The 27,761-nt window shown below is 36.0% G+C and overlaps 1 protein-coding gene across 1 annotated transcript in view; it reads right to left on the bottom strand.

The window, feature by feature from the left end:
• LOC108974039 overlaps positions 1-27,761 on the bottom strand; it is a 97,918-nt gene that overhangs the window by 65,244 nt on the left and 4,913 nt on the right. Inside the window, exon 2 of the mRNA XM_018941619.1 lies at positions 3,241-3,508. Coding sequence (XP_018797164.1) covers positions 3,241-3,250 — 10 coding nt within the window. The 5' untranslated portion in view covers positions 3,251-3,508. The remainder of the gene's footprint in view (positions 1-3,240; positions 3,509-27,761) is intronic.

Genomic DNA, 27,761 nt, shown 5'->3' with positions numbered 1-27,761 from the left:
AGCCATCAGTTGCCTTATATTGATGTAGAGGAGCTATAGGGAAGAAAATCAGTAGACAAACCAATAATGTTTTATTGTCTAAAGAGTGGCACTCACCGGTATCTCTTGTACATTGCGGACTACTTCAGCAATAGCACTAAATGTCATTTTCTTACAGCTTAAGCTTAAGCCGCTTTAAGAAATTTGTGGTGTTCTAAGCTGTCCAAGTAATATCCCTATTAAAATTGACCTCTGAACCTAACCTAACCTAGATTAAGACAAAGTGTAATAAGAACTTTAAGTTCCTAGAGGATAAAATATACATAAAGGTTCTGTTAGTAATGGTAGCAGGAGAATTTGATTTATAAATATTATAACCTGAGGAGGGTATATTAAGTTTGTCATGAAGTTTGTAACACCCAGAAGGAAGCGTCGGAGACTCTACAAGTATATTTAGCCATGCCCGTCTGTTCGTCCGACCGTCTGTCTGTATATATACGAACTAGTACGTCAGTCTTTAATATATCGTTTTAAAATTTTGCAAACGTCATTTTCTCTTCAAGAAGCTGCTCGTTTGTCGAAACTGCCGATATCGGACCACTATAACTTATAGCTGCTATACAAACTGAACGTTCGGAATCAAGTTCTTATATGGAAAACTTTCACTTTTGACAATGTATCTTCACAAAAGTTGAAACAGGTTATTTTCTAAGATAGTAATGTAATATACGAAGAATTTGTTCAGATCGGCTTACTATAGCATATAGCTGTCATACAAACTGAACGATGAGTATGGAAAACTTTTGCATTTGACAACATATTCACGAAATTTGGTATAAATTATTTTCTAAGGCAACCATGTAATCTCCGAAGAAATTAGATCGGGTAACTATAGCATAAAGCTGCCATACAAACTGAATGATCGGAATCAAATGCTTGCATGGGACACTTCCTCATTTAACGATATATCTTTATGAATTTTGACATGGATTACTGCTTAAGATAATAATATAATCTCCGAATTTTTTTTAGATCGGATTACTATAGCATATAGCTTCCATACAAACTAGTCACATAGAGAAATGCACTTGTAAAGGGTATATTAGCTTCGGTGCAGCCGAGTTCGTAAATAAGCGTAATTGGACCCCTGCCATGCACACAAATCGCTATGAACCTATAAAGTGCCATAACTAAACATTAAATTAAGATATAAATCTGTAGTAGAGTACAGGGGAGCGCATTAGCAAGAGGCACCTGTGGACTTAAGTTTAATGTACATATCTCTTAAACAACTAAAGCTAAAAACACCAAACTTGCTCAAAACAAATATTATAAGAAATCCTACCGATAGTGTGAAAATAGATGAAATCGGACGATAACCCCGTGCTTTAAAACTAAAAATTGCTCAAATCAAACCAAAACTGTTCAAGCCCATATGTATCGAATGTGTGGACTGCTGTACCTATATATATACAGATAATCCTTTTCTGACTGTAGTAGCTCTGTGTATAAAAAATGGATTGAATCAGATAAATCCTTTCCTTAGCCTCCATATACCTATTTTAAAGATTTTCGAACTTCCTGGTGACTTTATACTGCATATATCGCTTGATATTTATGTTATCTTAAAGAAAATTACAGAATGTGTTTCACTCACAACAGTGGATTTGTGCCGATAATAGATAAAATTGTGCGAAAGCTTGACCTAGACCCCTTATAACTAACATCAGGTTTTTCAAACATCCGACTGACTTTACTCCACGTGATTAGCCAACAAATGTCTTGAAAATAAGTCAATGTACAGTAGTACAAAAAAAAAAAGGGACACTCGGTTGTAATGACTTTAAATCGATGTGGTGTACATAAATCAATCTTTATTATACAAGTAAGTATATATTTTAGTAAATAAATTATTAAGCTATAATAAAACGCTTTTATTTATATTTCTGAGTATACACATGGCTGCAAATAAATTGAAATGTGGAAAAAGTCCTAAACTGACTGAAGTTGATAAAGCCACAATTTTGACTTTGTTATCGCAAAACTTGAGTATAAGTGAAATTAGTGGTAAAATAAATTTTAGGAAAACTACTGTCGGTGCTTTCCTACAGAAATTGCGAAGACTAAGTTTTTAAAACGCAAAACAGGTTCCGGAAGACTACTTCCAAGGATGACTACGATATTAAGCGGATTAATATTCAGCACATATTTAAAGCAGTTGAAGACATCAGAAGCAAAATTCAGGAACTAGATGGAACCGAAATCAGTACGCGAACAGTACGACGGCGCCTCCAACCTGTCGACCTGCCAAAAAACTACTATTGACGGTGAAAATGCGACAAAAACGCCTCCAATGAGCGAAACTGCACAAAACCTGGACCAAAGAAGATTGGAGAAAAGTCGTATTTTCAGATGAGTTCATAATTAACCTCTTCGGTTCAGCCGGAATGTCGTACGTTCGCAGAAGAGAACGTTTCGGTAATGAGTGTGTCAAACGTACCATCAGGCAGGGGGGGCCCCAATAATTGAAGACATTTGGTATAACCGTATACCGGCACAAATTTTACAGTCGTTAGTTGAGTCCATGCCCGAAAGAATAAAAACCGTGATAAAAAACAAAGGAGGCGCCACGAAATATTAAATGATTTCCTTGTTACTACGGTTTTATCCAAATGCTCTAGGCTAAACAGACCTATAACATATTTGGCTTAACTAAGCCCAAATCCTTTTGGGGAACTTTAATAAAGCAAATATTTTTATAAGAAGCCACTTTAGTATCAATGACGAGTATGGAGCAAATAAGCTACACTGTACACATGCCCTTGTTGCTTTAATGGCAGTTGTTTTGGCAATAATTAACGGTTTTCCGTTTTTAGAAGCACTTAATATTTTATTTCTTAAGCCTAAAATGGTTTCGTAATGAAATTTTTAATACTTGTCAAAAAAATGTTATATTATTGCATTGTCAAATCAAAGGCTAATCGCTGATCGAAACATATGTTCCACACAGCAATAAAAAGGTCGTAAAACTAATTCGTCAATAATTCCTACACAATCCACAGAAACATTGAACCAAAACAATAACTGTGTTTTGGGTATTTGCTAAGTTTATTAGGGCGAAAACACCTTAAAGGCGAGCAACGAATATGGCAACAGTCGCTAGTTAAACAGATTATAAAAAATTCAAAACAAATAAATTTGTGAATTTGCTACTTTGTAAATATATATATCATATTTGCTTATCGCTGCGTATAAACTTACCCACAGACATTTTGTCAGACTTCCGCAAATAAGGGCAGCACGAACTCTTCGCCGTTTGTTGCGTACAAAATTTTCGCAGAGCACTTGTTGCTCCACCCACTAGTGGTGTTTGTGTATGTATTTGCCAGCTCCACTATGCATTTCGTTCGCCGCCAATATGAATATAGCCCAAAACGAATTTCCGCCGGATGTGCCGTTAAACGGTGTAAAGGTAGTTGCGTGTAGCGCGTTTATGATTACAAATTAATAAAACCAATAAGAAAGAGAGCTGCAAGCACAAGAAAACCAGCGGAAAAAAGCAAAACGAACATTAATTTGAATATTCAATATTTTTATGAAAGTTTATCAAATACTAATATAAAGAAAATATATTCACACGCAACGCACACACTCACGCGATCATTCGTTACACCAAACTAAAGCACCGAGGAAGCAGTACAAAATCAAAAATACAACAACTTTCAATAGAATATGAAAACTGCTTAAGGAAGTACCGTGAATGAAAAGCTAAAATTATTAAAACTAATCTAAAATGTACAACGACAACTGGGAACCTACAAGCGCGCAAACACATATGAAGTATTTGTAAGTGCATGGACGAGCACACATATTATGTTACTGGCAGTTCTTGAATTCACTTGAGACGTTACACCTGTTGCCGTGACCGCCAAGTCTTTCTGCCAATGGTCCCACTGCGCAAGTACGCAAGTGTCTCGCAGGTTAGTGACACCGCACAACGCGCATATTAAATGAGCATTTCCCCTAACCCTACCAATAGAACCGTTTAATAACGGAAGCAGACACTTTTCCATCATAATCGTTAGAATTATCGAAGCACTACCAGAGTTGGTGGTTAAAGTAAATTGGAAGAGTTTAAGGTACCACTGACTACCATAAATCTGATCGCCAACGATAGGGAAAACCCACAACACAAAAGGAGTGAGACCCATACCTCTCAATTGGGAATATACTTAAAAAAAATATCACATTGTATATACTTATATGAAGTATTATATATATGTGAGTCCATTGGGATTTAAGTACAGGTCACCAGGTGGGTGTCTGCGCCAGGTTGCATTGCATTTGACTTATATTGATATGGCAGCTAGTGGATTTTGCGATCTTCATGCCGATCACGCGTTTCTACTAACGAATCTGTTTGCAAAATAAGCATTGTTACAGAGTAGCTCGAATTCTCCTAAACAGTTAATTAATTGTTGATATGCTGTCGTTGCAATAACCTCATCTTGAGATCATGTAGTTGAGACGACATTTCGTATGCTCTGTCATCCTTATGTTACTTTACTGAGCGCTAATCAAAACCGTCTTTTTAGCAGAAATTTTAAGCTATTCGTGGTATTTGCGTCATAATGTATTTTTGAACTTTTTTCGTAGCACAAGCTATCAAATATATAGCATTCTCGATATGGACATTTTTTTCCATGTTGCGTTAAGTCTTGTGAGTAGTATTTTGATACGAAGTATCAATTTTGCAAAACCAAAAACTTACTCTTCAATTTTAAAAGAAATAAATATCGGTACAGCCTTTTGCGAAAAGTTTTTTTTTTGGAAAAGTCAATGCTGGTTTCTCATGCCATAAAAGCCTCATGAAAACTTTAGCTACAACGAATAGCATTGAAATCATGTCATGGAGGACGATTCCAGATGCAATAGATACTTTTCAGCCTGGTCAATGCATCAACGCTGAGATATAATTGAGGACCATGTATATAAAGGGTGATTCAAGTAGTGGTACTTTTTTCAAGAGGCTTTTTTTGCCAGATCATGTATGAGTCGTGTCAAGCTGTCATACTTTTTTTGACCAGTATTGTTTGGAATTTCATAATGTAAAGACTTACGCCTGAAAATCGTTTACAAATCGTTCCACTTTTTTTTTTTTTTAGGAAAATTCACGTTCTGTAAAAATGTGTTTCGTGAGCTTCGCTCGATTTATGGTAGACAGAATTAACCTACTGAGCGAACTATTCGCCAAATTATCATCCATCTGGAGACCCAGCATTCATTATTGGATAATATTCGACTTAGTAGATCACATCCAGCACACAGTAAAAAACATATAGCAGCCATAGCTAAGAGTGTACATGAAGACTATGAAGAAGAGCTGTGCTGTTCGCAGCAACTTGGACTGACGTATGGAACGACTTGGAGCATTTTACATCGAGATCTTAAATTGAAAGCGTACAAAATAGAGCTTGTGCAAGAACTGAAGCCGCTCGACCTTCCTAATCGTCATTGCTTCAGTCTATAGGCTTTTGAAAAGTTCAAAGATGATGTGATGTTTTTGAGCCAAATTTTATCAGCGTTGAGGCGATGAGGCTTTCTGGCTACAAGGGTATGTAAACAAATTGCCGCATTTGGGACCATGAGCAACCTGAATAGATTCAATAACTTCAATTTCATTCAGAAAATTCAACTATCGGTTAATATTTCTTCAAAAATGATGCCGGTGAGACTGTAAAAAGCAATGGCCACCGTTATAGCGTCATGATAACTGACTATTTGATGCCTGAAATTGAAGCTCGTGATCCTAGCGACATTTGGCTTTAACAAGACAGTTCCACTTCGTACATATCGCATCAATCAATGGATTTATTGAGAGAACACTTTGGTGAGCAGATTATTTTAGGGTTTTGGATGTGTAAAGTGTCAAATCTATGAGCACAATACCGTTTCGATTCATTCCTTTGAGCTAAACATTACACGTGTCATTCGCCATTTACCAGTCGAAATGCTCGATGGAACATCTGAAACGTAGCCGCGAGCAACATTTGAAAGAAATAGTCTTCAAAAGTGCTTGTCAAAGAATGCGCTTTTGAACGATAATAAAGATTCCCCATCAAATTTGAAGTTTCTTCGTTTTTTTTTTTTTAAATAATAGGGAGCCTCGAAATGAATCAGCCTCTTACATATATAATGTATTACTTTTGTCCAACTGGTGTCTAGCTGGAAACTATTTTCTCCATTAGAGTCTTATGGGAAACAAGACCATCAATATTCTTGGATATGCTTAATATAGTCAAAGTTTAATTAGCAGATAGAACTATTGAAATGTTGGAACTTGTTCATGCTACTTTGTCAACGTTGCTATGTGCTTATGCTTTCTTAACTTGTTTATAGAAAATTATGTCACTGCATGGCAATGAATAATACAGAAAAGAAATACAGCAGAATTACCAAATTTATCTCTTTTGGGTTTGATTAATACGCTGCAATAGAAGTCAAAATGTAATATCACTGCCAAAGCATGAAACAGAAATTGTTTAAGGTGTCAGTAGAGTATTCTGGCTAAGCTATATTTGTTTTTTGACATTTTTTTTCATAGAAATTTTTATTCTACAATAGAACTTTTTTCAGATATCATTAGGTGTATAAACAATTTTTTTCGGAATTTTCTGATGACATCAGTCGGAGAAATGGCTGGGTGAATGAGATGTGATTTCTCATGATTGGATCATCTGAAACACAAAAACCCAATTTATTCCGAGTGTGCACTCCGAGCGCTCCGAACGTCGAGCGGTATTATTATTTTTGAGCCTTTTTGAAGCTTTGCATTTTCAAGTGAAAAGAAAATGCAAAAAAAAAAAAGTTTTTTGAGAAAAAATTACCCTACTGACCCTTAAATCGACATGATTTATTAATATTGTGGGAATGTAACGATATGGCAGCACAGAAAAGGTAGAAGAAGAAGAAGAAGAGAAGTATCAGCAAGTCGAGTAAGAAGTGTACGACGTGAGGCAAGATAGAGCTGAATTAAATTTAATATAAATGATTTACCTTTGTATTCTTAAAATCAACAGTTTTGTTTAATACACCACATTGTTAATTTGTTAAATACAATTGGTCTTGTCTATATGGATTTTGATAATATGTAAACGTGGATCAATAAAAACGGATAGAAATTTCTAAAACCACAATGAGCTCTAAAATTGGCGGAGTTAAATTTTCACAGTTGTATATATTAAGTCTATACGATTCTTTCACATACAATTCCCCTCCGTTATCATGCTCTCTAGTTGGTTGTCACGTATCGTGCTAATGGTCTGTAGCGTCATTTAAACAAAATTAGCCTACCTTATAGGTGAACGATATAAAAAGAGTAAAATTCTGAAAGGGTTCATAAATAAGTGATTAATATGCTGGCGACGTGCCCCTTGTGAACCGCAAAATATTTTCTCAGCTCTTATTCGTTGTCGTTTTTGATTAAATTTGCATCTCAGCTCGATAATTATTTATTGCATAATTGTTCATATGAAATGTCGGCAATTATACGCACTTCTATATTTATTTTTCACCTACCAATTTTTTATTTTGGTTTAAAAAATGTGAATTGAAAAAAAATTACTAAGGTTAAAAATGATTTACGCGCCACCATGCTGCATGTCAGTGCAGTCCGAACACGTGTGAGCAATTTCAAGTTCACACTATCGTCGATGTAGCCTTGCTGGCTCATTGCCTCTTAATTGCGCTTTGATTTGCGACTCTTTGTTGTGATCGATACCATTTTGTGAAATGCAAATATCCCCATTACTTGCAATGAAATGTGGCACTTTGTTGAGACTTTTGCTTTACGACAATTTTCCTTACATTAACTTTTTTGATAAATCAATTGTTTCTGATCTAAAAAAGCCTAGGCGAAGGCTGCACTCGTAGTCGGTGCAGCCGAATTCTCGTTCAATTAGTCATGTGAAATTGTGCCACATAAAACTTCCCAAATTCCCGAAAAGATATTGGCCGAGGTTGTACGTTCATAATTTATTTTACTCTAGTCCTCTGTACAAAAATGCTATGTTTGTTAGATTCTTCTTCCTTTTAGAACTTGAAGAATATTCAAGTACTCCATATAAGAGGAAGATGAGAGGGGGAATTGAGGAATTGAAGAATTCCCGAAACTTTCTTGACAGAGTGTAAGTAAATTAAACTAAATTCTTGTGTCTTTATTACTTCTAAGGTTTTTTTGTGAACAACCGAAATTGCGAATGATTCCCTGAGCCATCACTGCGATATAATTTTCTGCAATATACACGCGTAAGTTGCAAATAAGTTTGATGTATCTTTGAGTTATTAATAGTAAAATCAAATATGATCGCTAATCACTAACCACACAGTATCCGAGCCCAAAAGTATGAATGCGTTTAACGGAAGAAGTAAAGAAAGCCATGAGGTTAAAATTTTTAAAACTGGTACTCATTGAAATACTAAATTTATGGCAAATAACGGCATTTAACCAGAGAGTTGATGCGGGGAAAGCGGGCATTGGGTGTAGCATCACAAAGACATCTATCAAATTTAGACATGAACTACCTTTACGATTTAAGGTATTTGGTTCGTCAACTTTACACTAAATCATTTAGGTTCTGTCTGAAAATGGGCAAAGTGTAAATAGTTACTAACAAAATTCTTATTGCCATTGAGTCTATCTGCAATCTATGAAACATGGCAAATCTGTTCAAAAAGTATTCGATATCTTTTGATAAATTTTCAGAAACTCCGTATATCACAAAATACGATATCTTATCTTAAAGCTAATTTTTTACCGTAAATATCGGCCATAATTCAGGAGAAAGGACATGGTTGGGTTGCGAAATCGAATGAACTTGACATAGTTGACTTTATATTGTACACATCGGCCAGCGAGACGAAATAGTTCTTGACTTTAAAGTATATGTTTCAGGTAAAAATCAAGATACAAAACTGACGCTAAATGAATGCATGACCTACACTATAAGTTAATCTCATACTTAATAAAAATATATTTAGTCGTTTTTTAACGTCGTAATTTACAGGGTTAAGGCAACGAAAAAGTTTTTGGCATTATATTTGTGTATGTGCAACATACTATGTCGGAGTTATCAGACTATCAATTATGTGCTTCTGCACTTATTTCATATATTAAGAGAAATACATTTTTGTAAGGCTTTAGAGAAATTATAATTTTTATACTCTTGCAACCAGTTGCTACAGAGTATTATAGTCTCTTATAATGGTATATCTGTTTGAATCGGATCAATACTTCCCTAAATACTTAATATAAAGATTTTCGAACTTCTGGCTGACTTTGCACTGTATATATCGGCCATTATCGGGTGGTAAGGTTTTAAAGGCAAAAAAAAAGGATATATGTGTGTTTTTTATGTCGCCGAATAATTTTATTAAATTTAATGACATATCATTATTGTACAACTTTTTAAGCATACTTGAAAAAATTTTGTAATATTTTTTCCTTTTGTGAATTATCCCAATGAAAGTAAGAGAGCTTGTTTTACTCATAACAGTGTATCTTTGAGCCTAAATTAGATAAATTTGAGCGAACCTTGGCCTAGCCCCTATATAACTAATATCAGGATTTTCAATCAACCGACTGACTTACTTTATATGATTGGTTTTACTCCTTAAAGTATTTTCCTGGCTTAGAGTCTTGCCATTTGCAAGAGTATAAAATTTTCGGTTGCACCCGAACTTATCCCTTTCCTACTCGTTTTTATTAAACTTGTGTGCCTGCCCAAGGACTTCGAAATAAAATATTGATGGTGGTTTACACTACCACGGCGCTCTACGGGTATAATCTTTACCACGCCGAAATTATAATGTAATTCACGTCTGAAGTGACCCTCGTCATTGTCATATTTTCTTCGTAGTACTCACATATACCAGAAATTCCCTCGATCATACATAAATACATACGATCTCCACAAATACACATACAAATGCATATGTAGCGGTTGAATGTTTTATTTAATTTTTTATTGCAATTAAGTTCTTTTTTTGTCTATTTACGCTTATTATTCCATTTAAGACGACGGTGACATTCACTTACATCGCCAAAGTGGTTTGCCGTCTCGGACATATCGCCGCTGCTGCGACTTTGCTCGCTGTGCATCTTGGCGCGCAGATGTGTTGGTGAATCGCGAATACTTGTATGTTTACTCGCTTTTGTATGTATGCGTGTGTGAGTGTGCTGCAATGTGGAGCAACAATTGAGCACATTATTTAATGGTTTTATGCTGATTAGTTTTGTGTTGTTGCATTGCATTTCATCTTTTGATATGAACACACACTCACACATACACATATAAAACATTTACTTCTGTAACGGTATGTAAATATGTATATTACTTGCAGGCATATACATATGTGTGTACATAAATATATTTTACCGGAAATTCCAATTTAGGTAAATACGCCGCTGAAATTGTTTTTGGGATTTATACGCCAAGGGGCAGCTCGTACGGTCCAGCCGTTGTGATATCGTCGCCGACTGGGATTAAGAGCAACCGCAATCGTGCCACAACACTTGTTGTTTGCCCCTAAGTACACTAATATATATAGTCCATACACATACACAATACAAGCCGATATGCATGTGGCATGGCGCGGAATAAGCGTGTAGCACAACGACGTCGTGACGTCGTCAGCAATCAACGTTGTTGGAAAGCACCGAGGGGCTTCAGTCGTGCGACGCTACGCCACAGTGACAAGATCAAGTAGGTAGGTACAAACAATTGGAGACAAATTTTTATGGGGAACCGCATGCGAAACTCACCAGGCCGCCGGTTACTCGCTCCAAATACGCATTCAAACATACACAAACAACAATGTAAGCAAAAAGTGGGCAAAATCGCAGCCACAAGCGACTCGTCAAAAGATGACCCGGCTTGCCCGCTCGCGGCACTCAAACGCTCCACCAACGGTTTAACAAAATTTTCGTCAATCTGCTCGTTGATGGAAACAAATCATGAATGCGAAATGAGAAAATGAACGAAAATTATGATTTATGAGTGCGAAAGGGCAAGGAGCGCGCAGACGGCTCTGCGTTTCGTGCAAATGCTCGCGAGAATATGTCATATTGCATGTGTTTCGAGCGTTATGTATGTATGTGGGGGTTAAGCTTTAATGTCCAAACAGTTTAGAGTGGGAAATCAATTTTGAGTCTTTTATTGTGGCAACTTTATATACATAAATACAAATAAATTCATATGTACATACTCGTGGTATTATTTTAGCATTGAAACAATTCAAACATTAATTTTTAATTTGAGTGAGCATTTGATAAGTGAGTGCGTAATTTGACGGATTTATCAATTTAGATATTTAAATAGTTTGTGTTTCAACTTTTAAGTCTACAATTGCTGTTTTACGCATTGGAATTGTGGCTTTTTTGTGAAGTATTTATAAAATTTTTATAACATTTTAAATAAATTTATCTGGATCTATTACTCAGCGTGTTTATATACTGTTTATTTCTCGCTTTGAATAATTATTTTGTGAAATACTGCTTTCATTTGTTTTCCATTAAATGCTTGTTTATATTTACAAATTTTCGACAAATGAGCTCGCTGCACTTGTGGGAGGGTTTCCCAGAAGTAAATGCTTACTCACCCGAAATTCTTAAGGATTACGCATTCTGTTTTACTGAAGGTTTTCAGTTTTTGATAATTACTTAAATAAAATATCCTCAAATATTTGTAAGGAAGTAGGTTAACAACTACATCGCACCCACACACATATCGGCAGAATAAAACAATGATTTTTGAGCGGCTTTCGTCGTTTTTTTTGGCTTCGGCTCGTTTTTCCATTTATCCGATGATTGTAAACATGTTTGCATTTCAAACTCATAAGCCCATGTCTCAACTACAGTTATAATGCTCTCCGTGAATGTGGGATCGTTTACGCTCTGTTTACGATACTCTTTTTGAAAAAAACTCATCTTTATCGGGACGAGTCCAGCAAGAACGCATTTCAAAACCAAAATCCTGACGATTTTCAAGCATCATATGCTTAATTTTTTTAAGATGTTCTTCAGTTGAGGAAGTCGAAAGTCGTCCAAAACGAGGCAACGGTCTCTCAACCATCTTTGATGTTTTTGGTAAACATGAATCACCGTAAGCCTTTTATAACAACGATTCACACGAAATATTTCGTTAGAAATACAAAATTTAAGACAAATTCATCATACGATATGTACCGACTTAAGCAGGTGCTGTAAACAAACTGCTTTACAGATAACGTTCATACTTACCATAGTAATTAAGGAGAAACCTAACAATTTAGCAATATACATTTTTTTAAAATATCATTACCCGGATATTCAATTACAATTTCCAGGTGATTTTTTTGTCACAATGTATATACTTTATAAGGCCTCTGTCATTACCTTATGGGAGTTAAAAATTGTCCCCGATGAAGGTATAATGAATAAGGTAAAGCCAGATTTCGGTAATATTTGCAGGCAACTACAGAATTTTCAATATTCTATATAAACTACATATTCGGTATTAGAAAACTTGATTATATTTGCTTGTAGTATTGTATACGCTTATTCCTAGGTCACATATGTTTACTTAATATCATTTCTATACTTTCCTCTAAAATGGAAATGTCTACATATATTGAAAAAAAAAAACCGTGTTTTATAAAATCAATCGCAAAGTCGAATACCACTATTTTGGATATATACTAAACAATACGAGGTTTGTTCACAAATTATCGGAAATCGTAGGAAAATCATAGTAATTGATTTCCACTGAAATGAAAGTAGCCTTCGAAAGTATGAGAAAATAAGAACAATCGACTGACGACCCTTTTGTGACCTTGTTATGAGATGTGTAAATTTTCGCCTCTTCAGATAGGAATGCAAGTGCCTCCCATTTGTGTCTCTGAAAATATTACATTATAAAGCTTGAAGGTAAATCTTGTTAAGAACTGATTATCAAAAATTTTTCAAATGGAACCAATATTTTAATAGACCTTTCAGTACTATGTCCTGCTTTACAAGTCATGAATTTTGTGACGACAAAATTTTTTCGAATATCGAAATAAATTATTTTCATTGATCATCCCTAGCTGAAAATAAGAAAAAACGTTAACTTCGGCTCCACCGAACCTAATATACCCTTCACAGGTGCATTTCTTTTAATAACTATATGTCCAGTTTGTATGGACGCTATATGCTATAGTAATCTGATCTGAACAATTTTTTCGGAGATTAAATTGTTGCCTTAAAAAATAATCTGCACCAAATTTTGTGAATATATCTTGTTAAATGTGAGAGTTTTCCATACAATAACTTGATTCCGATCATTCAGTTGTTATGCTATAGTTAACCGATCTTAACAATTTATTCTAATTTCTTTACATTGTTGCTTTGTTTTGCTCTGTACCAAATTTCGTGGATATAGTTAAATGTGTTTAAATGGCAGCTATATATTATAGTAGTCCGATATCGGCAGTTCCTACAAATGAGCAGCTTCGTGAAGAGAAAATGATGTTTGCAAAATTTCAAAGCGATGACTAGTTCGTATATATACAGACAGACGGACAGACAGACAGACTGGCTGAATCGACTCAGCTCAACATACTGATAATTTATATACAGCTGTGTTCAAAATAATAGGAGTGGCCCTGAGAAAAATATTTAAACAAAAAAAATTATCATGTCAGAACATGAACATCAAGCAGTTTTCAAGAAATATTTCGAACGGTATTCCGCGAGTAAAACACAAGGCATAAACTTCAGCTGTTTACATTATTTCCAATGTTATGAGTTCAAATCTGTGTCGGTCACTGAATTGCGCTGTTCAAAAAAATAGGAGTGTGAGCTACCAAGTGGTATGATACATTTTTATTTAAACAAAATCTGTAAAAAACTAAAAAGTAAGTACAAAAAAAACAAAAAAGAAATAAAAACGGTGGGATTTTTTACAGCATAAGTCATTTATTTTAATTAATGGGTAGTGGAAAACATCGCAGCGACAAAAGGCGTGAAATCATTAAAAATCTTTGAAAAAACGGGAAAACTTATAAAAAAAATTAAGAAATACTCGGATGCCTATCAAATGTTATCAAATTCCATGTTCTACAAAAATAAAGCCGAAAAACGTGGACGAAAACGCAAAGCTACTAAAGAAATCGACGCACACTCCAGTCGTCTAAAAGAAGATCCCAAAGCGTCGTCTAGAGAAATAAAAAAGCATCTAGATCTTGATGTTAGCGACGTAACAGTTCGTAGACGTTTATTGGAAAAAAATTTATTTGCGCGGAGTCCGCGAAAAGTTCCATCGTTGACAAAGAAACATACAGTGGAGCAATAAAGTTTACATACACCTAGTTCTATTAAATTACGGCACGTTTATTTGTTTTAAAATTAATAAATTTTGTGCTTTTTTTCTATCCATTTATTTATTCAAAATATTTTTTTTTTACACAAATAAAAAGAATTAATGCTAAAGCTTAAAATGGGCGTAATTTATATCAAAAAAGTTTACGTACACTAATGATTATTTATATAAACCAAAAGTAATTACAATAGTTTTAGCGGTTTTTGGCCTATATTTTGTTGCTGTAATTGTTCCTAGACATCGATGTGTGCTCCCCACCCAATTTCTAGTATTATTTCCGGATATTTTGATCCAGTAAGTCCATGTCCTTTTGACCTTATTTTGATGAAATTCGATGTTTTCGAATACGATTTTTAAAAATTTCCAGATATTTTGTATAGGATTAATGTCTAATGATTGCGGGACCTATGGAGCTACTTTTATTTCTATAACAACCCTGCGTGTACAAGATACAATGTGTATTTTGGGTCGGTATCCTGTTAAAACTTGATTTAACGACCCGAAACATACAACTAAATTTAATTTGCAAAAGATTGGCTTCGGGTCAATAAAGTTGAGGTTATGTCGTGGTCTGCTCAGTCGCCTGACCTTAATTCCATAGAAAACTTATGGACAGATATTAAAAAAGCTGTTGCTGACCGTAGACCATCAAATACAAAGGAATTATGGAGCACAGTCCGCGAGGCATGGCAGCAAATCCCGCTGAAAAGGTGTCGTGATCTGATCGATCCCATGTCCCACAGATGTGCTGCAGTAATAAAAAATGGCGGTTACTCGACTAAATATTAACTAAACTAACTTATATAGTGGTCGTAAGTTCCATTTTTTTAATTTATTATTGGTTTTATTGAAATTTGTGATGCACTCCTATTATTTTGAAAACCGAGTTTTTATGTAAAGAATTTTTTTTTTTTTCATTTACTGTGTATTACTAAAAATTTAAAAGTGCTTAAAAAGACTGCATAAAATGAACAATTCGTGGACAAAAAATAATTATTTTTTATGTTGAAAAACATAACTTTGTATTTTATACTGTGATGCACTCCTATTATTTGAACACAGCTGTATATACTTTATAGGGTCTCCGACGCTTCCTTCTGGGTGTTACAAACTTCGTGACAAACTTAATATATCCTGTTCAGGGTGTAAAAAGCAACACAATAAATATGGCAAAAAATTAAAGCAATCAACTAACTGTATATTAATGGACACAAATCAGTTGAGCGAAAACATGGAACATTTTTATTTAACTAAATAAACGGTATAGATCAATTGAATTGCTTTGCACAAATTTGTCACAGAACCAATAAAATTAATTTAGCGAAGAAATGAAAACAAGCACACAAATTAAAAGCACAAAAAACCAAGATCACATAAACAACATTGCTCGCAATAAAATTAGCAATAAAAACTGTGTCGATTGTTGCGACGCCCGTTTCGGTTTGTTTTTGTTTTATATGTATTTCAAAGTTGTGAAAAACTTGCGTATTTTCCATTAAAGTGAAAAAGCCTCGGAAGCACAACAACAAAAGAAGGCGAGGAAAATTACGCTAGACAGCAAAAGTCCATTAAACAGAGGCATTGAGTGCGAACGGCAGTGCCGCGTCGCTCATTGAGTTGCTCGCCGCTGCTCACTAATTGGCAGTGAATCGAAAAATTTCAAAAAATGCGGAGACGCCGCACAGTAAAAGTTAAAAAACAACAGAAATACGAAAAATAAACAAATGAACGAATGAGCGAATGAAAGTCGAAGTGCCTTCGGAGCCATCAGCTGATGAGGACCGCGATCAGCCAGAGCGAGGGGCGCGGAGGCAACACCGTTTGTATACTAATTTATTTATAAATTACATTAACAACGGCTAAGAGCTCTGAGACTGAAAAAGAATTCACTGAAAATTGAACACACACACTTTTGTAGGCAGTAAATACTGCTCGGTATTTACGCAGACCCAGTGACACGCAGAAAAATGTAGCCACGAAAAAATTAGAACAAATTAGTTAACAAGAGTATTTAATATAAATGGTGGGCGTGCGGGGTGTGTGGTGATACGTTGGCACTATGAAGAAAGCATACTCAAAACTCATTATGCTCTTTACGCAACAAACGCGACAGTAATAAATGACGAAACGTCAGCGGCCGAGAAATCAGCTGTTTTCAAATGCATATTTCAGCAATGGGATGTCTCGCACAGTGGGCCAATGGGTGCTGAAGGATTTCCCTCAGTTACAAATCGATATAAACTATCTCAAAGAAAATTTGAAAATGCTGTTGTGGACCGATATTGGCTGATCCGCCAAATAAGAATTTCATTGAGAAAATGAGGAAAATGATCCGATCAGAATATTATATTAAAAATTTAGTGAATCGTTCGTGTATATTCAGACCAGCAAGTCACATACGTATGTATATTTCAGGGTATTACATAGTTCTTGGCAATTTAATAAACCGGAGAACATAATCACTCACATAAAATTGGTAAGCTATGTATATTGTGGACCATTGAGAGTATTAAAAACAAAAAAAAGTTAACTTCGGTTGCAACAAAGCTATAACACCCTTCACAAACAAAAATCATTTAATACAAGAATTTGGATTTTTTCGGTCAGAAAAAATTTGCACACCGTTGCCAAATATTCGGACCAAATTTCGATCAAATATCTGACCAATTAAGTTATACTACGATATGGGCAGTTGCGATAAATGAGCATTTAGCTAGTTTGAAGTCAAACATACATTTTGTTCTTTTTATCATATAAATTGGTTCTTTTATATCAAAAATATGTATATCGTTTTGGTAACACTGGAGCAAAAAAAAAAAAAAAAAATAAATAAATAGAAACTTATATTTTGGATTTCCATTACTAATTTTATTTTTAATGAAATAATAAATACACAAAATACAAGCTTATTACTGTTGCTTATGCTCTCTGTGTGCCGTGTAACAAACGAACAGAAAAGTTCATCAATACTTTTTGGGAAAAATTTACGAGTATTGTCCCAACGTGCAGACGTGCAAATTACTCATACCACATGTACGACTTGAAGCGCCGAATAGCTTTCGTATGTTTTACGATTATTGGAAAAGGCCTTAATTTTTGGCAACAATATTGATGTTTACGAAACGTTTGAAATAAATTAATGGCCTTTCTTGAGATGTAACTGTGGCACACTCGCTTTGCGTGGGCATTCCAAACGCATTAGACATTGTTGAAGCACAAATGTTGGCGAGTGTTGATGCTTCAATTTTCATTTTACCAATTTAGTGACAATGTACCGCATTATTATGGCCACATCAAATGCAGCGCAAAGCACTTTGATCGTTTGTAGCCGCGCTTTTCTGTATACTGAACTTTCGCGCACACGCACCCCCACCCACTCCCACATATAATGATAAGTGCATATGAGTATAAGTGTATGCAAATTTGTGTATCTGTTTGTATTAGTGGTTGTAATACACGTTGTTCGTGACTGTTCGTGAAATTTCTATATTGCTAACTTGTATACAAAACGCTTCATTTCACTTTGATACATTGCCATATCAACTCTTCGTGTGCAATCGTAAAATTTGTTAAGTACACATAGGAGTAGTAAGATTTGATTTTATGCACTTTCCTTTTCGGTGCACAGCTATTTCGTAGTACTAGATTTATTTTTGTATACTTTTGCACATGGCTTCCTGTATTGAACCTTTCGGAGGAGAGTTGTTTACTTATGTGAAAGTTGGGCAAATTTAAATAAATTGTAAAATTTAGTAGATAACTTTCGGAAATCAGAAAACACGAACTTTATATATATAGCATCATTAATTCACAACTATTATTTTCTTTAACTAACTGATGTTCACAGTAGAATATTAGCTAAAAGGTCTTTTCACAGACTGAGAGAGCCAGAGCCACAAAAAACTCTTGCTTCTTAGTTTTGTCTTAGATTGCCAGCCTTAACTAGAGTACTGTTAAAAATTCATGACAATTAATCAAAAGTTGGCATGCCGTGAGAAATAACCTCGCTGATGCAAAGCAATGACAATGGGCAAGCATTAGTTTACTGAATTTGTCTTGTTCAGGAAGACTGCAAGCTGTGGTAACACCAGAAAACATCGCGAAATTTCGGGAAATCGATGCCTTACTTTCTCAACGTCGTATCTTTAAAAGTTGCGGTTTTGAGATTTTCATATCAAACGATTGCCATTTCTCTGTTCCATAACTGCAACAACTTCCTATCTCAAGTAGTTGTGTCTATCGTAAAAAAAATTAAGAACACAAAACTTGGTAGCTCATGCAATCCTGTTTTCGTAACTGCGTCAAACTCTTATCTCAATGTATATGTATATTTAATTGAGTATTAATCGTTTTCTTATTCTCCAAAAAGATATTTTTATTTTCTTTTGCTATAGCATGAATGCGTGTAGTTATGTATATTTACAGCTTAACTTATGGAGTCCCGTTATTCGTCGACGACGCAAGAACGAAACTTCAAAAACAAAATTTTACAAGTTCCTTGTAGTACTTGTAAGGAAAAAAGTGTAGGTGAATTTTAGTCATTGCATTGCAATTGTTTATGTTATCTTTTTGCTTGGTGAATATTTATTTCAGAAGAGTTTACTTTTCATTATTAAAAAAAATGCCGTACAAGGCATGTGTGAAAGAGTGTTAGTTTTAACTGAATTTTAATTCCACTTAAGCTGTACTTAATATGAATGAGGCATCAGTAAATTGCAGCACTKCGTGCACTCGAATTGAGTCTATGACTACCCGTCTTGGTACAAGTCCAAGAGATAGTTCACCTGTAGAAATTCTTGAAAAAACAATCGCCGTTCTTGATGCTGAAACCGGTAATTTTGTTATCAAGAATCAATGCCACGAACCAGGAACACAACAAACTGGAAACATAATTTTGGATAAGAAAACAGGACATTTTCTCTCAGAAGGTTCTGATAACTCTGGCTTCTCCTCAGAATCCGACTTTTCCGCAAGTGAAGGCGAGTACCATCCCAGCACTGAATCAGGTCTATCTGAGAATGGATCTTCTTCAGTATTGTTGAATGAATCCTCTGGTGTCATTAAAATAAAAAGAGCACGGAAAGGCCAGGGAGATAAGCAAAACTGGACTAGAAACCGCCATAAACATAAGCGAATGCGTGGTCGGGAATATTCATCGATTAAGAGGAGCAAAAAAGAGACTGGAGTAATGCAAATTAGAAAAGAAAGAACTGTGAAAGTTCGGTGCCGTTCGGAAATATGTTCCCAAAAATTTGGTAAGCAGTGCAACGAAATTACAGAACAAGATAGGAAGGATATTTTTAAAGTATTTTGGTCACTGTCATATCGTTGCAATGGTGTCTCAAAGACCGGTTACTTCAAGAATGACTACTACTATTTCTCGGCGAGTAAACACATTAGTCTACACTTTAAAAACATCAGGAGAGGTCAAGATTGTTTGCAAAAAATTGTTTTTGGGTACGCTGTCTCTTGGTGAATGGAGCGTGTCCAAATGGGTTACTGGCAATCTACATACAAGCAACCTTGGCTTGGCAAAGGAAAGTAAAACAGTAAATCGATAAAGCAAAACAACGTTGCCAAAGTAAATCACGTGAACTATTTCTACAGAATTTGCCTAAAATGCCTTCACATTATTGTCGACAAAGTACAAATAGAGAATATGTCGGCGTACAGTACAAAACTTGGGCAGAAGTTTGCAAAGATTTTGAAAAATATTTGATAGATCGCAACATTGATGAGACTGAAAAAGCCACGTACAAATGCTTTTTAGACTCTGTACACAAAGCCAATATAAGTATATTCAAGCCCAAAAAAGACCAATGTGATATCTGCTTTTCTTACAAAAATACTGAGTTTGAATATCAGATTCATATAAAAAATAAGGAGCGTGCTAGGAAAGAGAAATCCGAAGACAAGGCACTTTGTTTAAAAGGCGATATCCAAATGTTCACTGTAGACTTGCAAGCAGGGCAAACAATTCCTCTTCTTTCAACTGGAGAAAACTACTTCAAAATAAAACTCTGTGTGCACCAATTCACAATTTATAACGAATTTGATAAAAATGTTACTTGCTATGTCTAGCATGAAGCCGAAGGCGGCATGGACTCAAATGTCTTTACTTCTTGTTTGTTGGACTTTTAGAGAAATTGGAAGATAAATCGAAACCGATAATAATTTACAGTGACGGGTGCTGTGCCCAAAATCGAAACGTGACACTTTCAAATGCCTTGCAACAGTATGTAATAACTCACCATGCAGAAATGCAACAAAAACATTTGGTAGTACGCCACACTTAAATCGAGCACTCTACGCCACTCTATAAACAGCAACTACCGATTTCTAAAAGAAAATATGACGACTTGAAAGACTTGAAACGTATGATTCCAGCTGACTATCATTCATTTTATGACAACTTGCCATACCAATAATCGGATTAAATTAAAATAAAATAATATGAATTCTGTTTTTTTATAATATTCTCTAAACAATAAAACTTTCATTTCAAACAAAATATTGTTTTCATTAAACTATTTTGAAATATCTTCGTTGTATACATATAAGTGCAGCAACCGAGTAAGAAGAAGCGAGGTTGAGAAAGTAAGGCATCGAAATGGTGTTGTGTCACAATCTATCCAAGACTGCGACCTTTTGTAAGGCAAAAGAAATGATATATGCAAGTTAGCGCCCTCGGTGACAACTATTTTGAATATTAATATCGAATATTCCAAATAAAAATTAATTATTTTCAAAGGATTCAAACATTCCAGTCTGTTAGTTGAACTTTTTGCAGTAGTGAACATTTTATAACTTTAGTAGGCAATATTTTGAATAATACTATTACACATGTATTTCATAAATAAAAGTTTTAAAAGAATTGAAATTTGAGTATTGCATTGCGACCTATGGTCTGTTGTTCCCTCTCCTGTTATCACAAAAATTCGTTTAACCCTAGAATAATCTCTGCCACTCTGCTAGTGGACTGCTGAACTACACCAGCCCCAATTCCACCTGCTTTTTGGAGACAGCTGTATACCATTGCATTGCGTTCCTTCGAACAAAATTCTTAAGAATGGAGTCGTTTTGCTGCAAAGTAAGATTGTAAATTCCTTTTAAAAGTAAATTCTCTTGGTCATGTATTCACTAGAAAAGGGTGCCAAAAGTAGTCTCTTTCAAATGATATTCTGTTCTTGGGTGCTTATATCCTATTTTACCATGTTCTAAGGATAGCAGGGTTTAAATATATCTATTTGCTGTCATCTCCACAATAATATTGAGCGGAGATGGATCCAGAGTCAGCTCTAGTGCAACGGTTGGGCTGGAATACGTGGCACCACTGATACACACGTATACTAGCCTCTGCCTTTTCGACACGTGAGTGGGACTCTTGACGCCCCTGACGCCGCTCCTTATGTGATCATTGGTCTAAATTCGGGGTAATTCCAGCGTATTATATCTGTTTTGTAGCCGCGGATGGAAGAGTTCCTTATTCTAGTGAAAGGGATGAAGGCCGTTTTTTATGGATTTATGTTAAGTCCAACATTTACGCATGGTGAGTGCTCTTTGAATGAAGTCCCTCAAAGTGAACTCAAACTTTTCGCTTATTATAATGATAATGTTATCCGCGTAACCTTGGCAGTGGGCGAATGTTACTAGAAGATATTATTCAATAATTATTGTTTTCACTTAGAACTTATTTAAATTCTTATTTCTTGATCGCCAATATTTGGCTGTTCGCCAAACAGTTTCTATGAACTGGATAAATGATATATTATATATACAAATGATCAGGATGAAGAGACGTGTTGAAAATCGGGTGACATAGTACACATGTTCATTGGCAAAAAAGTAAGGAGGAGTTCGAAGATGGGCGTAATCGAACCACTATCACGCCCACAAACGCTAAGTTTCGAGAGTATAGAATGTTCGGTTACACGCGAGCTTAGCCCTTACTTACGTATTAGACTTAATTTTTCCAACTATGCTACCAAGGTTAATGGGATAGTGGAACACTTCTGTTTAGTGCCAAAAATAAACCAATCGCTTTCTAAATATATTAGAAACAGTATCCGCTTTAAAAACTTGACGATAGCCAATTCTGTTTTCAAATACTTAAAATGTTCTTACGTAGTCTCTTCGCCCAAATTAATAAGTGCTCGTACAGCCACATGTATATATTTTATAAGAAAGCCATTTATTTAAATGTTTGACGCAATCTTCGTACCATGGCACATGCATTATTAATGCGAATTTTGAACTTTGCGAAATTAATTTTTTTTAAATTAAATTCCTTTGAAAATGATTCATAGCTTCCAACCTTAAGTAAAAATTAGCACCCACTTAGTAAAAACGAGCACTACGAAATTGAAGTGAAATGGAATTGGCTGAGGAAAAGCAGTGGCATTACAAAAGAGCTAAGGCTGGTTCACACCGGCTGGGGATTAGTCATTCCTGACTGCTCGAGAAAGTTCAGCTTTTTCAAATAAAGCATATACAACAACAGGCAGTATAGAAAGTCTACTACTAAGAGGAAGTGCATAATCCTACTGGACTATGATCAGCGCAAAAAAATAATTTGAAGTTCTCTAATATTATAAGTGAAACCCCTCTTTTTGTATAGAACTTCTAAAAAGAATTTATTATTATTTATTACGATATTTTTTTTTTATACGATATTTCGTGCACTTACTCTCTATCGCTAAGTTGTTTTCGAGAAGAGAGATTGCGAGACCTTTAACTCTCATGTCGTTTGAAATGAAAAGCGTTTAGCCCCTACCCAACTTTGAATCGCGAAAAGATTCATATTGTTGTGAGTATTTTTGTCGATACGTTAGGGTTTTGTATTTTAAGACATTTATCATGGTAGTTATTTTACTAAAACTGGCAAGACTGTGAATTAATTGTTCGAAGTAAAATGTGCTCCAGTGTCTTTAATATTAAGAAAAGGGATATATTTGTGAATTTCTCCTGTCAGACCGATTTTCCAGATTTTAGTATTAATAACATTTCAGTTGTACTCCGTCGGTCGGCCTTCAGTTCCTTCGACAAAATTTGTTTTATCTCTTCGATCGAGTGAAAGCGAGTGCCACGGTCACGATCGTGTCTCGATGCGATGTTGCATTATCATCGTGAAAACTTTATGAACGCCCCAATACGGCCAAATAGAACTCCTTGTTGACCGTATGGAACAAATTCATGATGCACCAGTCCACGAATATCGGGAAAAACCATGAGCATCACCTTGATTTTGAGCGCGTTTTTTTTTTTTTTTTGTATCGGCTCGTTTTTTCCCCTCGATTACGATGATTGTTGACTTGTTTCCATGTCAAACTCGTAGACTCATGTCTCATCGGTAGTTATATTGCTCTCCATGAATGAGGGTCCCCCTGCGGGTAGGGGGGACCCCTCCAGGGCGGGGGGAAACCGAATATACCCGCGGCAAGGCATACCTGTCGTAAGAGGCGACTATAAGCCATATGCACTATGTCAGGCTTTAGAGACCATGTTTTGATGTCAACATGGTCTAAGTCAGATAAGTGCTATAATATTCAGCTGGAAGTCAAATTCTAAGCTTTATATTTATATCTCAAAATATAAGGCATTTGTCACAGCTACAAATGCAACCAGTCATTGAGTTTATACGGGAACTCAACTGGAAGTAGCAAATAGTTACAAAGTCAGACCAAAGACTATAACCTGGTACCACGGGGAGCAGTAAGCCCCTTGGCTGTCTCTTATACACATCTAGATGTGTATAAGAGACCGCCTTGGAGGTAACTCCAATCTGCTCATTGGGTTTGGCCCTTTGGGGAGATTCGTGGTGGCTGTGGTTTATACCTGTCTCTTATACACATCTAGATGTGTATAAGAGACAGTGACTAGGGTGTCCCTATCCACCCGAACCAATTGGAACCAAGGATTAAATGCAAAATGCATTTATGTTTTGGGGCGCTGATCAACGCATTGTATTATCTACGTGCTTCTAGCAATAAAAAGCATCGTGGAGTTTAGTCTTTCATAGACAGGTATTCACGTTAAAACACATTGACTCTCACCATGAATGAGGGATCGGAATTCTCAAGATCAAACTTTTCCGAAGAAACCAGTTTTATCGGGGCAAGGCGAGCAGGAACGCGTTTCATAGCTAAAATATCCGAGCTCTATTGCCATCTCTCTAACAATCGTCTGATGATTTTCATCTCTCGGCCATCTTTGAAGGCTTTGTACCACTCTTAGCCCTGTGTTTTTAATAAATCTGAATGACCGTATGCGTTTTTCAACATTCGCAACGATTCCGCACATAGAATTTGGAAATAAAAAATTTTTGGCAAACTGGTTGACAGATTGGCATAATAATTAAGGACAGTCCTACCAACTTAGCAAAATAAGTTTTTTGAAATATTATTTATTCGGGGAATTTGAATTACAATTTCGGGTACTTTTTGTCACAATATACATATGTATATGTATAATCAACGAGACAATTTAGACTATTTCCTGAGTTTTTTAGATTTTACTCAAAACTAGTAAACATTATTTTCTCCTCAAGAAGCTGGACATTTTTCGAAACCGAACGATCGGAATCAAGTCTTTGTATGAAATCCTTTTGTATTTGTGAAGGGTATTTTGTCTTCACTGCAACCTAAGTTAACGTGTTTTCTTGTTTTTATTTTAGAAAGCGCTCAACACAATTTCTTGGAAGTATTCATTTCTTTAGAAGTAACTCACCTGTTGCATTTTAGTGTAAAAATGCGAAAAAGATGGCGCCAGTTCGATAAGTTGCCAAATCAAAAACTAGAAATCGCCGTTCAAAAAGAAAGCTAAGCCAATGCTTGAAGTGCATAACTTCGCGAACTACGAAGTCGAAACGAAACATGTGCAGCAACGCATTTGCGTCAAGGGCGCAAAGTACTAATGGGATCGAGCGCATGTTCGTTGAGCTATACATTTTTACACACGAACAGAAGCTCAGAGCTGGAATGTGTCTGTGGGAATGAAAGTACAGGGTTCCTCAACATGGAAGGTTCGGTACGCTCATAGCAGTAAAAAGTTTAAAAAGTAACCGAAATTATTACTTAACAAAGCGAGGCTTGTGAAAAGTTTGGGAGAATTTGCAAGAAATACTGTTAAACGCACTGTATACATTAGGTTTCATCTCATCCGTCCTTACTTGTACACCCGCTGCGCAGTCGATGAGATTTGATATGGTAAACATTTGTCGAGCAGTAGCAGAAATATAAAACTACAAAATAACAAAAAATATATGTGCGTTTGTAAGTGGCATCGCCAAACAATTTGCCAACAAGCCATCGCATCGCTGGGCATCGCATACCCAAGAGAATGCTTGGAATATTAATTATGTGTCGCCGAATCGATAAATGGAAACAAAAAGGTAATAAAAATTCAAAAATGATATATGCCCACGCATATACATACATACAAGTATGAACATATAATGCTTACATACATGCATGTTTGTATGTATGAAGCATGCGCGAAGTATGCGATTATTCGCGACTATTAACATTGTGGTATTTTTTTATAGTTATTATATTTAGTATTATATGGTTTTTGCTGTTGCTGCTGTTGTTACTTTGCGGCTTTGCGTATTGTGTCGATGGTGACGAAAACATGTGGATTAACAAGACATTAGCAACAGAATATTTGTTTTGCAACTAAACGTCTACAATGTACGTGCCCAACAACAACAACGACGAAAGCAAAACGTAGTCGCATCCTAGCGGAGGAAAGTGCGTCGTCGGCGGCACTGGCGGCAAGATCGCTGTGCAACGCCCGCCGCGACGCTGGATCATTTGCATGCTCACTTGCTTTGCTGGCTAGTCGCCTTACCTTCATACAAACATACATATGTACGCATACATTATATGTAAGTATGTATGTATATACGCTAGATTGTTGCGTGCGCCTGCGCTTGCGCGTCGCCCATTGCGTATGCGTGTCGCGTAATGATTTTGGTACAGCGATTCTTCTTTGCCCGCAAAACTGATTTTATTTTCGCAAGTTCAGTAATTGCGTTTGTGATTTCAACTCTTTATTTTTAACACATGCATTTACATACATGTCCATATATTTTGTGAATTTTGCTGAACTGATATCTGGGCACTTTGCTCAGTTTTTTCTTTATACCGCTGCCGTTGCTTAGCACATGTGGGTATGTGAGTACCTGACATTTAGCTGTGTATTCAATTGATTCTGATCGACAGCTGACATTTTATGTCGCTACTGTCCGAGTACTGATTTCATATGCAAAGGTGTCTCCTGCAGCTTACATACATTATTCATCGTTTCGGATTTGCATTCTTTACAATTGTAAAGCATTACTTCACATTCTCAGATTTACACACGAAACATTTTTAATTATATTAGATTTGGTTTAATCAAATTTAGTTTTGAATAATATTTAAGTTAATAACCGGTATCAGACGTTCGAATCATTACTTAAAGTGATTTATATAACTTTTATTTTCAAGATAAGTAAGAATTTAAGGAGTCCAAGTCGACTCGTTAAGCTACCTTCGGCTATAGAGGTACTGAATTCCAAAATGCCTAAAAAGCTTAGTTGGAGTTAGGGAGGACAATATGTACTCATATGGTAAGGATCTACTAGTATACGAAGCGAATAGGCCTGGTTATGAACGAGGAAAAGACGAAATATGTCCTGTCATCAAGCAAACTGTCATCGCACTCGCGACTTAGCTCCCACGTCACTGTTGACAATGTGTCAATGTGTTTTTACGTGAATACCTGTCTATGAAGACTAAACTCCACGGTGCTTTCTATTGCTAGAAGCACATAGATCAATACWATGCGTTGATCAGCGCCCCAAAGCATAAATGCATTTTGCACTTAATTTTTGGTTCCAATTGGTTCGGGTGGATAGGGGCACCCTAGTCACCTTGGTCGGGTTCGAGGCCCATCTAAAACCTCTGCCGTACTTTGGGTCCGGCACCCGGCCGCAGTGCAAATCCACATTGTACAAAATGCCCTTCCTGCATTTAGGTTTAAACCACAGCCACCACGAATCTCCACAAAGAGCCAAAYCCAATGAGCAGATTGGAGTTACCTCCAAGGGCTTACTGCTCCCCATTGTACCAGGTTTAAGTCTTTGGTCTGACTTTGTAGCTTTTGCTACTACCAGTTGAGTCCCCAAAAGACTCAACTCACTGTCGACAACAACTGGAAAATTTTACGTGGGTACCTGCTGACGACAGCCTTACTCCACGGTACTCAAAAGTACAACGGATCAAATCAAAGCGTTGATCAGCGCCCTGAAAATGCCAGGCACTTTCAGTACCAATTGGCAGTGTGGAATGGACACACTAACCACCTTGGTAGGGTTCGAGGCCTATCTAAAACCTCTGCCGTACT

Source organism: Bactrocera latifrons, unplaced genomic scaffold, assembly GCF_001853355.1.
Source record: "Bactrocera latifrons isolate USDA-ARS-PBARC rearing strain unplaced genomic scaffold, ASM185335v1 scaffold_52, whole genome shotgun sequence".
NCBI lineage: Eukaryota > Metazoa > Arthropoda > Insecta > Diptera > Tephritidae > Bactrocera > Bactrocera latifrons.
This window is presented reverse-complemented; position numbering and strand designations above follow the sequence as displayed.